Source organism: Tamandua tetradactyla, chromosome 3 (assembly GCF_023851605.1).
Source record: "Tamandua tetradactyla isolate mTamTet1 chromosome 3, mTamTet1.pri, whole genome shotgun sequence".
Taxonomy (NCBI): domain Eukaryota; kingdom Metazoa; phylum Chordata; class Mammalia; order Pilosa; family Myrmecophagidae; genus Tamandua; species Tamandua tetradactyla.
In genome coordinates this window covers 175,896,768-175,910,152 of record NC_135329.1, presented here as the reverse complement: position 1 = coordinate 175,910,152, position 13,385 = coordinate 175,896,768, and the positions used below count along the sequence as shown (strand labels likewise).

Genomic DNA, 13,385 nt, shown 5'->3' with positions numbered 1-13,385 from the left:
CTAAGTGAAAAGGAACAGGAGAAAGACCTCCATTTGATTTTGAAGAGGCATTTATAAGATTACGGCATCATTTTACCTAAGTGATGAATTCCCTGAAGCTGTAAGATACTGAGAGGGGCCAATGGCCATCTCTAAACAGTGAGACCATTGTCATATTCTCAGAGGACCTCTGGCCTGTAGGGGGCACCTGAGCTCTACCTTTCTAATTCACCAAGGTCTCAGACCAAGACAGAAAGGACTGCTTCTATGTTCAGCCCAATGAATTGTGGTACTGCCTCCACAGTGAGAACAAGAAGCTTCCAACTGGTGGGAACCACCCTGGAAAGACCACCTACAAGGAGAACAGGAAATTTGCCACACACTGCCAACCCATGGAGGGAACAACTCTGAGATGGTCCACAGGGAATAAAATTCTGCCTGTCTGCATTGTATGCTGAGAGGGAGCTTTGCTAATATTTCTCTGTATGTTTTCCTTCAATAGAAAGCATAGAACCTTCAAAAAAAAAACTCTTCTCTTGCTCACCCTAGAGCAGAGATGCCCATTCAAGAAGCTGTTCCATTGCAAATACATGCAGTTTGGAGCATCTCCCCTTTGTACTTTCAGTTTGGGGCCATTATTTGAATTCACTTTGTCCATGACATTTTAAATATGTATAGTTTATCTCTTCCATTAGGCAGTCTGATGGAAAGACTGCCTTGCTTGTTGAAGTACTGTTCTCCCTACTTCTTCCAGCCCCCAGAATGACTCCCATATATGCCACTTAGCCTGCGTTTGACATGAAATAGCTCCCAAATGGGCCTTGAAAACTTAGAAATAATCCATCTACCTATTTTCATGTACTATGGTGTAAAAGGATAGAAGTTTAATTTTACTTATAGCAATTAATGTAAGTAATTCTACTTACATTATACTCATATATTCAGCAGTTAGATATGTATTTGCAGTTTCCCATCCCACAGAATGCTCCTCACTATCCCTGTGTAGCTGAGATTCCTTATGCCCTTGTTAAGTATCACCATCTATCCAGAAAGAGTAAATCTTGCCTATTGCTTGGCTTTTCTACAAACTTCCCTAAATCATTACCAACTTCTTTCTTTCTCTGTATTCTAAACAGAACTTTTGACTTCAAAATGTCCACTGTATTATCTCCTATTTTATTTCACATCATCATTTTTGCACAAGTTGTCAACAGCCCTCTTGCTGTGCTTTCATGTAAACATCTGGCTCTGAATCAATGCAATCTTTTCCCCAAAATGGGACTATTTTTAACATACCTACCAGGTCCCCATAGCATTTAATTAAATGCCTAATTCTGTATCATTACTGTGCTTGATAGGCAAATGCATATCAACTTATGTTTATTGGGCTCTTACTGTGTGCCAGGCCTGGTCCTTATCCTCATATTTAAAGACTGTATTTATATTGATTTTCTAATTCCCCCAAATTTTGAGTTTAAAGGTTGAGTTGTTGGGCTCTAATTTACTAGATGATCAGTACATCTCACTTGAAATTAAGACAAGAGATGCTTTCTTGCATTTGTAGTTATAGTGGTTATCTATTTGGCCAATATTTCTTCAATACTACCTGTGTAACAGGCACTATGTTAATCTGTATTATCCAGACATTAAAATGAATCTTGATGCTTTCTAGGACATTGTATTTGAGATTAGTAAAACTGGCTGAAGAATTTCTAAACTTTCATTTAATTTTGTTTGTACTCAAAAATAAGGCATATTTGGTATTTTAACAGAGGGATCGTGATCTGGAGCTAGCTGCTCGAATTGGACAAGCTCTCTTAAAGCGGAACCATGTCTTGTCTGAACAGAATGAAGCCCTGGAGGAGCAACTGGGACAAGCCTTTGATCAAGTAAGCCTTTAACACGTATTTATGGCAGATGATAATTACATATTGGACAATGGAGAAACTTGTTCTCCTGGGTAGTGTCTCTGAAGTTAATGGCAACTGTTGAATAACACTACTATATGTTGCCTTCACTGACAATCATTGAACTAACCAGGAAAAAAACATTGTGGCGCTTACACCTCCTATTATAAAAGCCTATATTCAGTATCTACAGCACTTCTGGCACCCAGCTTAAATTCTCATGCTTTTTACTCACTTTTTTGGTAGACTTTGTGTTTGATCTTATCTTAAATTTATTTTAAAAATAGATCCCCAAATAATACCTGGAAATATCTGTATTCAAAAACAAAACCAAAATAAAAGAAGGAAGAAAAAAGAAAATAAAAATTTGGAAATATATTTCATAGCATCAAGTGTTTTTACTGAGAAGTGACTTTTTAATTAATTTAAATGGTTAAACTTCAAATTTTATATAACTGTTTGCTCTTAGTTTCATTTTTATTTTATAAATGCATTTGTGCCTTTAACATTTGTGTGAAAATATTATTCCCTAGAACTGAAGTTAATACTCCTAGGAAGATATATACAGGGATACAATCCATCAGGATGAGAATTTGAAGTAGGAATCTGTTCTAATATTTTGAAGGTTCTGCAGTTTTTTGTTACTGTTTTTTCACTGAGAATGAATCATTGTCTTTTGAAATTTTCATTCTGTATTCCTATCATAGAAAATATGGAAATTGACTTCTCCACTCACTCGGGAAAAATAGAATTTTTGAGTTAATGTTCTAAAACTGTAGCTTACAAAGTATCTGGGTTTATTGTTTTTAGCACTTGTTACTTTGGTCAGTAAAACCTAGCAGCTGATTTTGTTTTATGGTGAGATGCAATTTTTTCATTACATAGAAGCCATAATGTCTGTAAATAATCAAAATAAAGAACACCTTGTAAAATGAGCCCCTTTATGTACAGGTTAATCAGCTGCAACATGAATTATCCAAGAAAGATGAGTTACTTCGAATTGTCTCCATTGCTTCTGAAGAGAGTGAAACTGATTCCAGCTGTTCTACACCTCTTCGATTCAATGAGTCATTTAGCTTATCTCAAGGTCTGCTACAGTTGGACATGCTACAAGAAAAGCTCAGAGAACTGGAAGAAGAGAATATGGTTCTTCGGTCCAAGGCACATATAACTAATTCTAATTTTCCTTTACTTTTAAAGGATATATGAGGTTTAGTTACAGGTGGTAATTAGAATTGGTAAACATTCCAATTAACAAGTAACAGACAAGGCACAGACGTTTGCCTTCCATAGTAACTGAGATACTGCTGAAAAGTGAGTAGATAATAGCAGGTTAAAAGATAAAATAGAGAAAACCACAGCATAAAATATATATTTTTTAGAGCTTACAGAAATAACTAAATAATTACAACTGTGATTAGAACTATGATGGAAAATTACAAGGTTTCACATGCTTGTATAATAGGGGAGACCAGGAAAGACACCTACTTAAGCAAGAGCATTTTAGCTGAGACTAGAAATTAACCAAAATTAACCATGTTTGGGGTGATGTGGTGCAGTGATAACTAGGCATGTGCAGAGGCCCTGAGAAAGGAGAGAGAGAGATGATATGTCCTTTTCCATGCCTTTATTTTATGGTAGATGGAGCTTATGATTTTTTTTCCTTAGTAAGTGATTAACTTTAATCTTCAAATGAAAATTAAAGGTTTTTATAGTTCATCCTTTGAAATCATGAAAAGATATTATCACATACTGATTTTTTTCTTCTTGAAGGCTTGTCACATAAAAACAGAAACTATTACCTATGAAGAGAAGGAACAACAACTTGTCAGTGACTGTGTTAAAGAACTTCGTAAGTATTAACATATTGTTTTGTAGCCTTTGGGCGATTCATTGGTAGGCTATCTCCAACTCACAAATCTGATCGATAGTTTCAATAGAAGCATCTCAAGAAACAATTTAACATTCAAAATTTAAAAATTATTGAAAACCTTAGAATATCACAGTGAAACAATCCTACATAAAATGTATACTTAATTTTTAAGAAGTATCTTTGTTTCACATTGCCATCATCATTAAATTAAGATCCATATTTATAAAAATAAAATTATAGCATGTAAGAATGAAAAGATCCAAAGCTCTTATTTTGTTGATGAGGAAATAGACCTATGGGAAGATGTGATTTGGCAGTCAAAACTGGTTGTTTTAGTTTTCTGATACTGCTGGAAAGCAATATACCAGAAATGGAACAGCTTTTTTTTTTGCATGTGCAGGCTCTGAGAATCGAACCCAGGTCTCCCGCATGTCAGGCGAGAATTCTACCACTGAGTTACCCTTGTACCACCCTGGAACAGCTTCTAAAAAGGGAATTTAATGAGTTAGAAGTTTACAGTTCTAGTGCCAAGACAGTGTCCAAACTGAGGCATCAACACAAAAAAAAAGGTTAATGCCGTCCAGAGCACCTCTGTCAGCTGGAGAAACTCGTGGCTGGCATCTGCTGGTTTCTTGTTCCTGGGCTCCATTACTTTCAGCCTCTGTTTCCTCTGGGGTTCTCCTGATATCTGTGGGCCTTCACCTAGTTCCTCCAGAACACAACTCTGTGTTCTGCCTTGCTTAGCATCTCGTGGGAAGACACATGGTGATGTCTCTTGGCCCGTGCATCTCCAAACATCTTGGTCTGGTTTTGGCTCTGTCAGCTCTGAGCTTTCTCCAAAATGTTTCCTCTCTTAAAGAACTCCAGTAAACTCATCAAGACCCCACCTTGAATGCGTGGAGTCCCGTCTCCATCTAATCAAAAGGCCACACCCACAATTGGGCATGCCACATCCCTGTAGCGATATCTAATCAAGAGCTTCCACCTTGTAGTGTTGAATCAGGATTAAGACATGGCTTTTCTGGGATACGTAATAATTTCAAACAGGCACACTGGTACATGGCAAAACCAGGGCCTGCGTATCTAAAAAGGGGTATGTTTTGATTTGAGTTATTTTTAGCTAAAATATTTTTTTAAAACAAATCAGTTGGGAAAAGATTGACTTTACTAGAGTAAGATATTTAATTTTTTATGATTATATACCTTTTTATGTTGAAAGAAAAAATAGGATAAGTTCATATCAGTTCGTTTGGGCTGTGAACTACAGGATGTTCTAATCTTAGAATAACAGAATATTAGAGAACCAGAAAGAGCCCACATTGAACTGCCTCCACCACTACTACTGTGACTTACATTTTACACTTAAAAAAAACAAAAGAGGTGCATGGGTGATTCAGTGGTAGAATGCTCGCCTTCCATGCGGGAGACCTGGGTTTGATTTCCACCATTTTCTACTTGTTTAGATGTCAGAGTTTTTTTATATTAAATAAAGATTTATTTCTCACTAGAATTCTAAGGTTCTGTTTCATGTGCATGCAGCAATCGTAGGCTGTAATTAATGCTTTAGAGGTCTGCCCAGTTTGCCAGGTGTCCCAGAAAGTCTCTCTCCTACTAAAGAATTTCTATAGTTTTATCACATTCTGTTAAGATTGTAACTGTTCCATTGTGGAAATGTTCCTCTGTTACATTTGTTAAGCTTAATTTTCATTGCTTGAAGGATTTTACTCATCCCTGAAGAGTTCCAAAAACATAACTGTGATTACCTCTTATCACTTGCAAAAATATGTAATTAACCTATCTTCTTTTCAGCTTCTTGTCCTTCATGAAGAAAAGGACTAGGGCAAATTTCCTGTTTGCCTTTTACAAAATCATCTCAGTCTTTAGTTTCATTGCCTACTAATTCCTAGCATTTACCTATATCAAGAACCTTGTTTTTCTTTATTGGTTATCTGGGTTTATTTTTTTAATCTTGTGTTAAGGGAAAAATCCATTAGTGATAATCCAGTTTTTCTGACAAATTAGGATTTGGCCAACAAGTCATAGTTTGCCAAACTCTCCTCTATGTTTATATTAATTGTTAACATTGTACTTCCCTCCCAAGGTGAAACAAATGCTCAGATGTCCAGAATGACTGAAGAATTGTCAGGAAAGAGTGATGAACTGATTCGATACCAAGAAGAGATATCTTCTCTCCTATCTCAAATTGTAGATCTTCAGCACAAACTTAAAGAAGTAGGTTTATTTATTCACTCAACAGATGTTATTAAGTGCCTAGTGTCTAGGTATCTCGTACCGCATACTCTGCCAGGTACTAGATATATTAAACAGAATAAATATATTTCCTGCCCATTTGAAGGACATCTGTCTGATTGCTGTTTTAATATTCTCTTTCATGAAATATTGTGGCTAACCACTTTCAAGTCACTATTTCTCTTTATAAAATTTGATTCAATTTTCCTCAGAAAGTTGTGGTCTGAATTTCTGACTTATGCTCTTTGTCTTCTGAATACCTTGATGAATTTTGTTTTTGGACTTATTTGGCTTTTGAAAGATTGGCTTTTTATATACCCCAGAGAGAAACTCTTAATATATGTAAAAATAAAACAAATAAAGACTATATGTTACATGAGAAAGTATCACATATCTCTTAATACATTGTTAGCATGTGATTGAGAAAGAAGAACTGAGACTTCACTTACAAGCTTCCAAGGATGCTCAAAGACAACTAACAATGGAGGTAATGAAATCTTTCTTTATCTTGTGTAATGAAGGATAGGGAGGCATGAATAGTTTCTTTAATCTTCATAAATAAAAAAATTTTTTAAGAGACATTACCAGATGTTAAAAAGATTAAGATGAAATTATATTTGACCTTGACTTTTACATAATTTTGAGGAATATGTGACCCTAATTAGGCCAACTATTTTTAAAATAAGGTAATTTCTACTAGTAAGTATTTTGCAGGTATGTCAGGAGAAATAGCAAAGATTTACTTTATAACTACACAAAAATTCTATATTTCAGATAGTGGTTCTTTAGCATGCATAAGGGTTACCCTGGGAAAGTGAGTTTTAAATGGAGATTCCCAGGCATCAACCCCAAGAGTTTCTAATTCAGTTCGTTTGGGGAGAGAGCCTAGAATTTGCATTTTTAGTAAGCATCCCCAGCCCCAGTGATTCTGTCAAGCTAGTCCACAACCACACTCTAAGAAGTTCTGTTCTAAAGCCTTCTACTTGAAAGATTCTTTTACTGAGTGTGATATATATTTACTTAAATATAACTGTGTACACTCCAAAACATTTTTGAACTTAAAATATGCTCTGAAAGTACTTGTGTCTCTGTCTGTAAAGATGTTTCTGAAACAGGGGAGGACAGTGGGTGGAGTGGGGAGGCGGGATGGGCAGTGTGTGTGTGTGTGTGTGTGTGTGTGTGTGTGTGTGTGTGTGTGTGTGTGTGTGATAAGGTGGAACTCTCCTTGTTTAGGATGGTTGTGTACCTTGGAATCATATAGAATACTTTGTAGACTTTTTATTTTGTCATTTATAGACTTCAGAGTGATGTTTTTTAAAAATTAAGCATATGCTAGCCCTAAACTTACCATAGTTATTATACTTCCTCTATAAGTTAAGGTATGGAAGCATTTAAACCTAATTAAATGGTCAGTTCTGGTTATCTCTGCATTTCAGACTTTTAGGAAATTGTGTTTATGTATAATATCAACCAAGATATCCTTAATTCTGATGCTTAGATATATATTCTTCTTGTGGTTTTTTTTTTTTTCAGAGTCTTTGTATTGAATTTTGTTCATAAATTTCCTTTGGATAAAATTAATATTTATTCCAATCAGGGTTTTTTTTGAGAAGTTAGTTACACTGTTCCTTTCTTTCAGCTACATGAGTTACAAGACAGGAATATGGAATGTCTGGGAATGTTGCATGAATCCCAAGAAGAAATAAAGGAACTTCGTAGTAGATCTAGCCCTGCTGCTCATCTCTACTTGTCTCAGTCATATGGAGCTTTTACTGGGGTAAGAAACTGAGAAAGATGCTATGTATTGTTTAAGATTAGATTGTTCTGAGGATAATATGGTTTGTCCCTATTTCTGGAATTCTGTTATTGAATTAGTCCTTAATTTGTATATCTACGTCTTCCTTAATACACATAGTAAGCCTTCCTTCTAATAGCTGAACTTCCAAATTTATTGTAATACGTGCTGTGAACCCCAAAGAAATTAGATTTAGTTCACTGCTTTATAGAGCAAACTTGGGTCATCTTTACCCTAGTTCCACTGCCTCCCACTTATTCGAACAATGCTCTGAACATCTAAAACCTCTTTGAATTAATCTTGAGTTTTTTCATATATTTAACTTGTTAGAAAATAAGTCTCATGAGGGTAGGCATCATGTTTGTTAATTTATGAACAAACAGCATTTTTTTTCAGTGAAAAAATTTGAACTAATTTGTAATATCGGTTTAAAGAATTATTTTAATCTTATTCTTAGACACTTAAGTGCAATCCTGTAAAATTCTTTTAAAAGACTGAACTATATAGTTAGTTGATTTTCATAAGTATGTGGGGACAGGATTTTGTTTTTTAACTTTTTATTTGGAAATAATTTAAACTTAGAATAGAGTTCCAAGAATAGGACAAAGAACTCTCATTTATCTTCCACCTAGATTCTCCAGTTTTTACCATTTTACCACAGTTGCCATACCATTCTTTTTTTTTTCTGAGTCATTTGAAGGTAAGTTGTAGGTGTACTCCATTGCCTCTGAACACTTCAGTTTTTATTTACTAAAAGCAGGGGTACACTCCCAAATAACCACACTACACAATCAGTATCAGGAAATTGACATTGATACAAGGGCTACCATCTAATCCATAGAGCTGATTCAAATTTTGCCAACTGTCCCCATAATGTCCTTAAAGGACACGCTGCATTTCATTGTTTCAATCTGGGACAGTGACCCTGTCTTGACTTGTCTTTCATAACCTTTATAGAATGTCCTTAAGTTGGGTTTATCTGATGTTTCCTCATAATTATTCAGGTTATACATTTTTGGCAAAAATACCATAGAACAATGCTGTGTTCTCAGTACATCATATCAGGAGGTGCATGGTGTCTTTTTATGCAGTTTCTTATGGTGGCAATTTTAATCGTTTGACTAAGGCATTATCTGCCAATTTTTGTCAGTAAAAACATAATATTAACAGCTAGTTAAATTAGTTAATGCTATTAACTAACTTTGCAGTGGCAAAAACTGGTAGATATCACCTTAGCTAAGTGATCAAAGTTAATATTTTGTGGTGGAGATACTTTGAAACTATTGAAATAACCTGGTCCTCATCAAACTTTTACCCACTATCCTTGGCCCTGTTGATGATTCATTCGTAGCTGACTCAATTATTACTATGATGATCACCAAATGGTTATTTTCTAATTCCATCATTTTTTCCCTGCATTTATTAATTTGCATTTTACTGTAATTAAGAACCTTCCCATTTCATTATTTATCATTTGTTCCTTTTTTTCATGTCAATGTGGACCTGTGGATTCCTATTTTATTCAATGAAATATAAGCAGTTATCATATGTATTTTTGTGTGCATGTGTTGGGGGAATGCATGGGCCAGGAATCAAACCCAGGTCTCCTGCATGGCAGGTAAGAATTCTGCCACTTAACTATCCGTGCACCCCTTATTATTTATTTTGATACACAAATTGTATCAAAATTTGGCCAGCTACAGTTCCTGCAAGCTTCTCTTACGTTTTTTGAAATATCCCCATCATTCTTTGACTATTTCTTTCTGAAAAAAAGATATTCTAGTCTCATCTTGCACTTTCTCTGTCCCAGCCTTGGGGTCAGCCATTTCTCCAAACAATTCTGTTACTTTTAATAAAGAATGGTGTTTAGAATCCAAATCTGGGTTCTTGGTGTGCTCTTCACCACTGAAGTATTGCTACTAAGCTTTCCCAGCAGATAGAGCTAGGAGATGTTTATACATAATTTTATGTTTATAATATTAGGGGTTTTTTTCCCACTGTTTTAAAAAAAATACTGTGAAAAAGTAGTTGGTGTTTGTTAAAAGTTATTTTTCTAGAATCTCTCTTTTTTTCTCTGTATTTTATCCTATGGCATTTTCTTGCATTTTTTATTATAACACCAAAAGTATGGGAGTGTAGATACTGTTAATTAATTAAGAGTAATTAATTTGTCCAAACAAGACTCTTACATAGTCACTTCAGTAGTCTCTTATCTTTTTGCTTTTAGGAATCTCTTGCATCTGAGATTGAGGGGACCATGCGTAAAAAGTTAAGTTTGGATGAAGAATCTTCTCTCTTTAAACAAAAGTAAGTACAGATCACATGTGTTGTTTCTTAAGTATGAGGATAGAAATAAAAAGAAGCCACACTCCAAAGTGATAAGTATTAGTGACACTCAAGTAAATCTACCTACTTTTCAGTTTTTTTCCTCATGTTACACCCGCCACCCCCATTTGTCAGAGAGTTCTCTGGTTCTAATAATTATTTTTAATGTTTTTTCCTAATCTGCATTACACGTTAGAGGTTATTTAAGGTGGCTTTCTTTTTAATGGAAAGCACATATGTGTCTCTTTCCTAAACCATTTTGGTGGTAGGCAGTGGGAGTAACAAACACTTTCTTTTTGACAGAGTCCAACAGAAACGGATATTTGATACAGTCAAGGTTGCCAATGACATACGGGGCCACTCTGTCCCATTCCCAGCCATGCTACCCATTCCAGGCTCCAACCGCTCAAGTGTCATCATGACAGCAAAACCTTATGAGTCTGGTCTTCAGCAAGCAGAGGATGAAACATTTCTGAACCAGGGGAGCAAGTTGAAAGAAGTTCCAGAGTAAGAAAAACAGATCATGGCAGTGGTTGTGCGTTTCTTGTGGTGTGGACATCACCAGATTCACATACTCAAATTGCTCCATCTCTCTGTACTGTCCCCAGAAGGTTCTGGAATTGTCCAATTTGTCTAAATAGTTGGTCATTACAATTATGCATAGATAGCATCAGGTGACACTTTTTTATAACCCGTGCTAACAGTCTCAACCTCTTTGCTACTGTTAGAAAAGACAATATAGTGTGAATATGTGTTAATGTCTCATTTGTTTAAACTTGGATTTTTTTTTTCTTTTCATTAATTCTGTTCATTGAATTACAGAAGTTAACTTTATTGGAAAGCCAGATGAAAGTTTTTGAAAGATGAATGTTTGGCACCTAATAGAAATCCTTTCTAATTCAGAAATTCATCCGCTGGAGATTTGTGTGCATTTGTTGCTTGGTCTACAGTCAGCAATATTCTGCACCTCGGTAGCTTTGTACATCACTGCTATCTCATATTGTTACACAATTATCTTAGGAGAGGATTTGACAAATCTATGCAAATTCACATGTAGTAGCCAGTAGCAACTACAATTTAGCTTGCTACTCTTCCTTTTAACATCGCAAGGTACTATCATGTTTCCAAAATGGTGAAAAGTAAAGAAATGTGTATCTCAGAACTATGGAAATACTATTGCACATCTTGCTGATTTTTTTAAAATGTTCTACAATATTCACAGAGGATTCCATGCCCCAAAGCAAACATTTGCACACTTTAATATTTTTGAAATTTGTGTGTTTTACGGTAATGTGTCATAGTTTAGTGTGCATCATTTTTTCTTTCTTAGTTGTACATAAAATAATGTTGGATGTCCCAATCAATGAATGGTGTGATAGATTCAATGAAATATAATAATATTTACTTGTTTTGATTCCCTAAACTGAATTTATGAATGGTCATATCTGCAATTTCACAAATTAAATGAAATAGTAAAATTAGTAAATACGTTATAATAATGAAGTATATTTTTGCCTATCTGAAGTCATTTGAAATGGTCTGTAAAAATATAATGGGAAAATTAGAGTTTTCTCTTTCATTTTTAATTATTTTCTGTAATAATGAAACTATTCTGAATTTGATCATGGGACTTTTATGCACAACTATTTGATGATACTTTGAACCAGAGGTTGTATACTTCAGATGATTTCTGTGCTATATATCTCATTAAAATTGCATTTTTCGGGCAGGCAATGGTGGCGGAGTGGCAGAGTTCCACCAGCAGTGCTGGAGACCCGGGTTCAATTCCCAGTGCCTGCCCATGTAAAAAAAAATTGCATTTTAAAAAAATAATATATAGTATTGTTTGTGGTTTGGGCTTGTTTTTACTATTTCTTTATTCTAGAGCTCTAAGAAAAAAAATACTGCATTTATAAGATAAGTCTTTTGAAAGAGTCACCATTGTGGAATGAGAAGTTCAGGTTATGCTTACGTATCTAATCAGTAATTTTCCCATAGGAATTCTCAGAAGATGGGTGAACCAGAACCCTCTGAAGATAGTGATTTGGCTACAGCACTGCACCGCCTTAGTCTGCGTCGACAAAACTATTTAAGTGAGAAGCAGTTCTTTGCTGAAGAATGGGAACGAAAGATCCAGGTTCTGGCTAACCAGAAAGAAGGGGTTAGTGGCTGTGGCACACCCACAGAGAGCCTTGCCTCTCTCTGCACCAACCAGTCAGAGATCACTGACCTCAGCAGTGCCAGTTGCCTTCGAGGTTTTATGCCAGAAAAATTGCAAATTGTCAAGCCCCTTGAAGGTAAGAAATCAATAAAAAACGCTTTTCAAACCATGTAGTTTACTGGAATTTACTTCGCCTGGAATTGAGACTTGTGTTGGAATTATGAGAGCAGTATGTGCAGAAGAGATCTTCAGTATCCCTATATCGCTCCTGTTTTGGTGACAGTACATTGTAGTACTTTGTGAAATTTAACAAGTGAAGAGATCTGCATTTTCTAAACATCATCACTTCTCTTCCATTGATATAAATGTGAGGGAAGAGTAGTAATCTCCTATCCTTTACTAAGGAATTGGCAGCAATTTCCATGGTATAAGATAAATAGCATATGATAGATAAATTAAAATATGTTATAGATGTAATAATTTTATTTGTACCCTCTTTTTGAAAAAGTTTTTTGCCCGAGACATGTAATTTACTTAGAAGTGTGTGTGCCTATATTTTTCTTTTCCTCGATTTTGTTAGTTAACACTCTTTTTAAGTCCCTTTGAGAGAATTGAATTCAAAATAAATTTCTTAGTGTTAATGAATGATGTCAATCTTCAAATGATTCTCTGCGATTATTTTAAAAGAGTTCTGAATTAGACAAAATTTTGAGTATGTAACCTGTAAGGACCCCTCAAATTCAAAAGGTTCTATAACTTAGTTTTACTCATTAATGATCAGTGCAGGTATTTGCCAGAGTCGCCACAGGGGCATAATTATGCTGCTATAAGCATATTGGTATGCATATGTCCATTTGTGTCCTTACCCTCTTTGTCCTTTGAGTAGATACCTAGCATGGTTTTGCCCGATCATATGGCAGTTCTATATTTAGCTTTCTGAGGAACCACCAAACTGCTTTCCACAGTGGTTGTACCATTAGTTGATCAGTGTGCCTCTTTCTCCACATCCTCTCCAGCACTTGTCGTTTTCTGTTTTGATAATGGCCATTCTGGTGGGTGTGAGATGATATCTCACTGTGGTTTTGATTTGCATTT

General features: G+C 35.3%; 1 protein-coding gene across 4 annotated transcripts in view; it reads left to right on the top strand.

Moving 5' to 3' along the window:
- The window catches only part of TRAK2 (trafficking kinesin protein 2), a 67,568-nt gene that overhangs the window by 41,941 nt on the left and 12,242 nt on the right, over positions 1-13,385 (top strand). For all 4 annotated transcript variants that reach the window (XM_077154693.1, XM_077154696.1, XM_077154694.1 and 1 more), the window contains exons 5-13: positions 1,752-1,868; positions 2,838-3,047; positions 3,660-3,738; positions 5,861-5,991; positions 6,422-6,496; positions 7,649-7,786; positions 10,032-10,111; positions 10,433-10,636; positions 12,128-12,426. In XM_077154693.1, the coding sequence (XP_077010808.1) occupies positions 1,752-1,868; positions 2,838-3,047; positions 3,660-3,738; positions 5,861-5,991; positions 6,422-6,496; positions 7,649-7,786; positions 10,032-10,111; positions 10,433-10,636; positions 12,128-12,426 (1,333 nt within the window). The remainder of the gene's footprint in view (positions 1-1,751; positions 1,869-2,837; positions 3,048-3,659; positions 3,739-5,860; positions 5,992-6,421; positions 6,497-7,648; positions 7,787-10,031; positions 10,112-10,432; positions 10,637-12,127; positions 12,427-13,385) is intronic.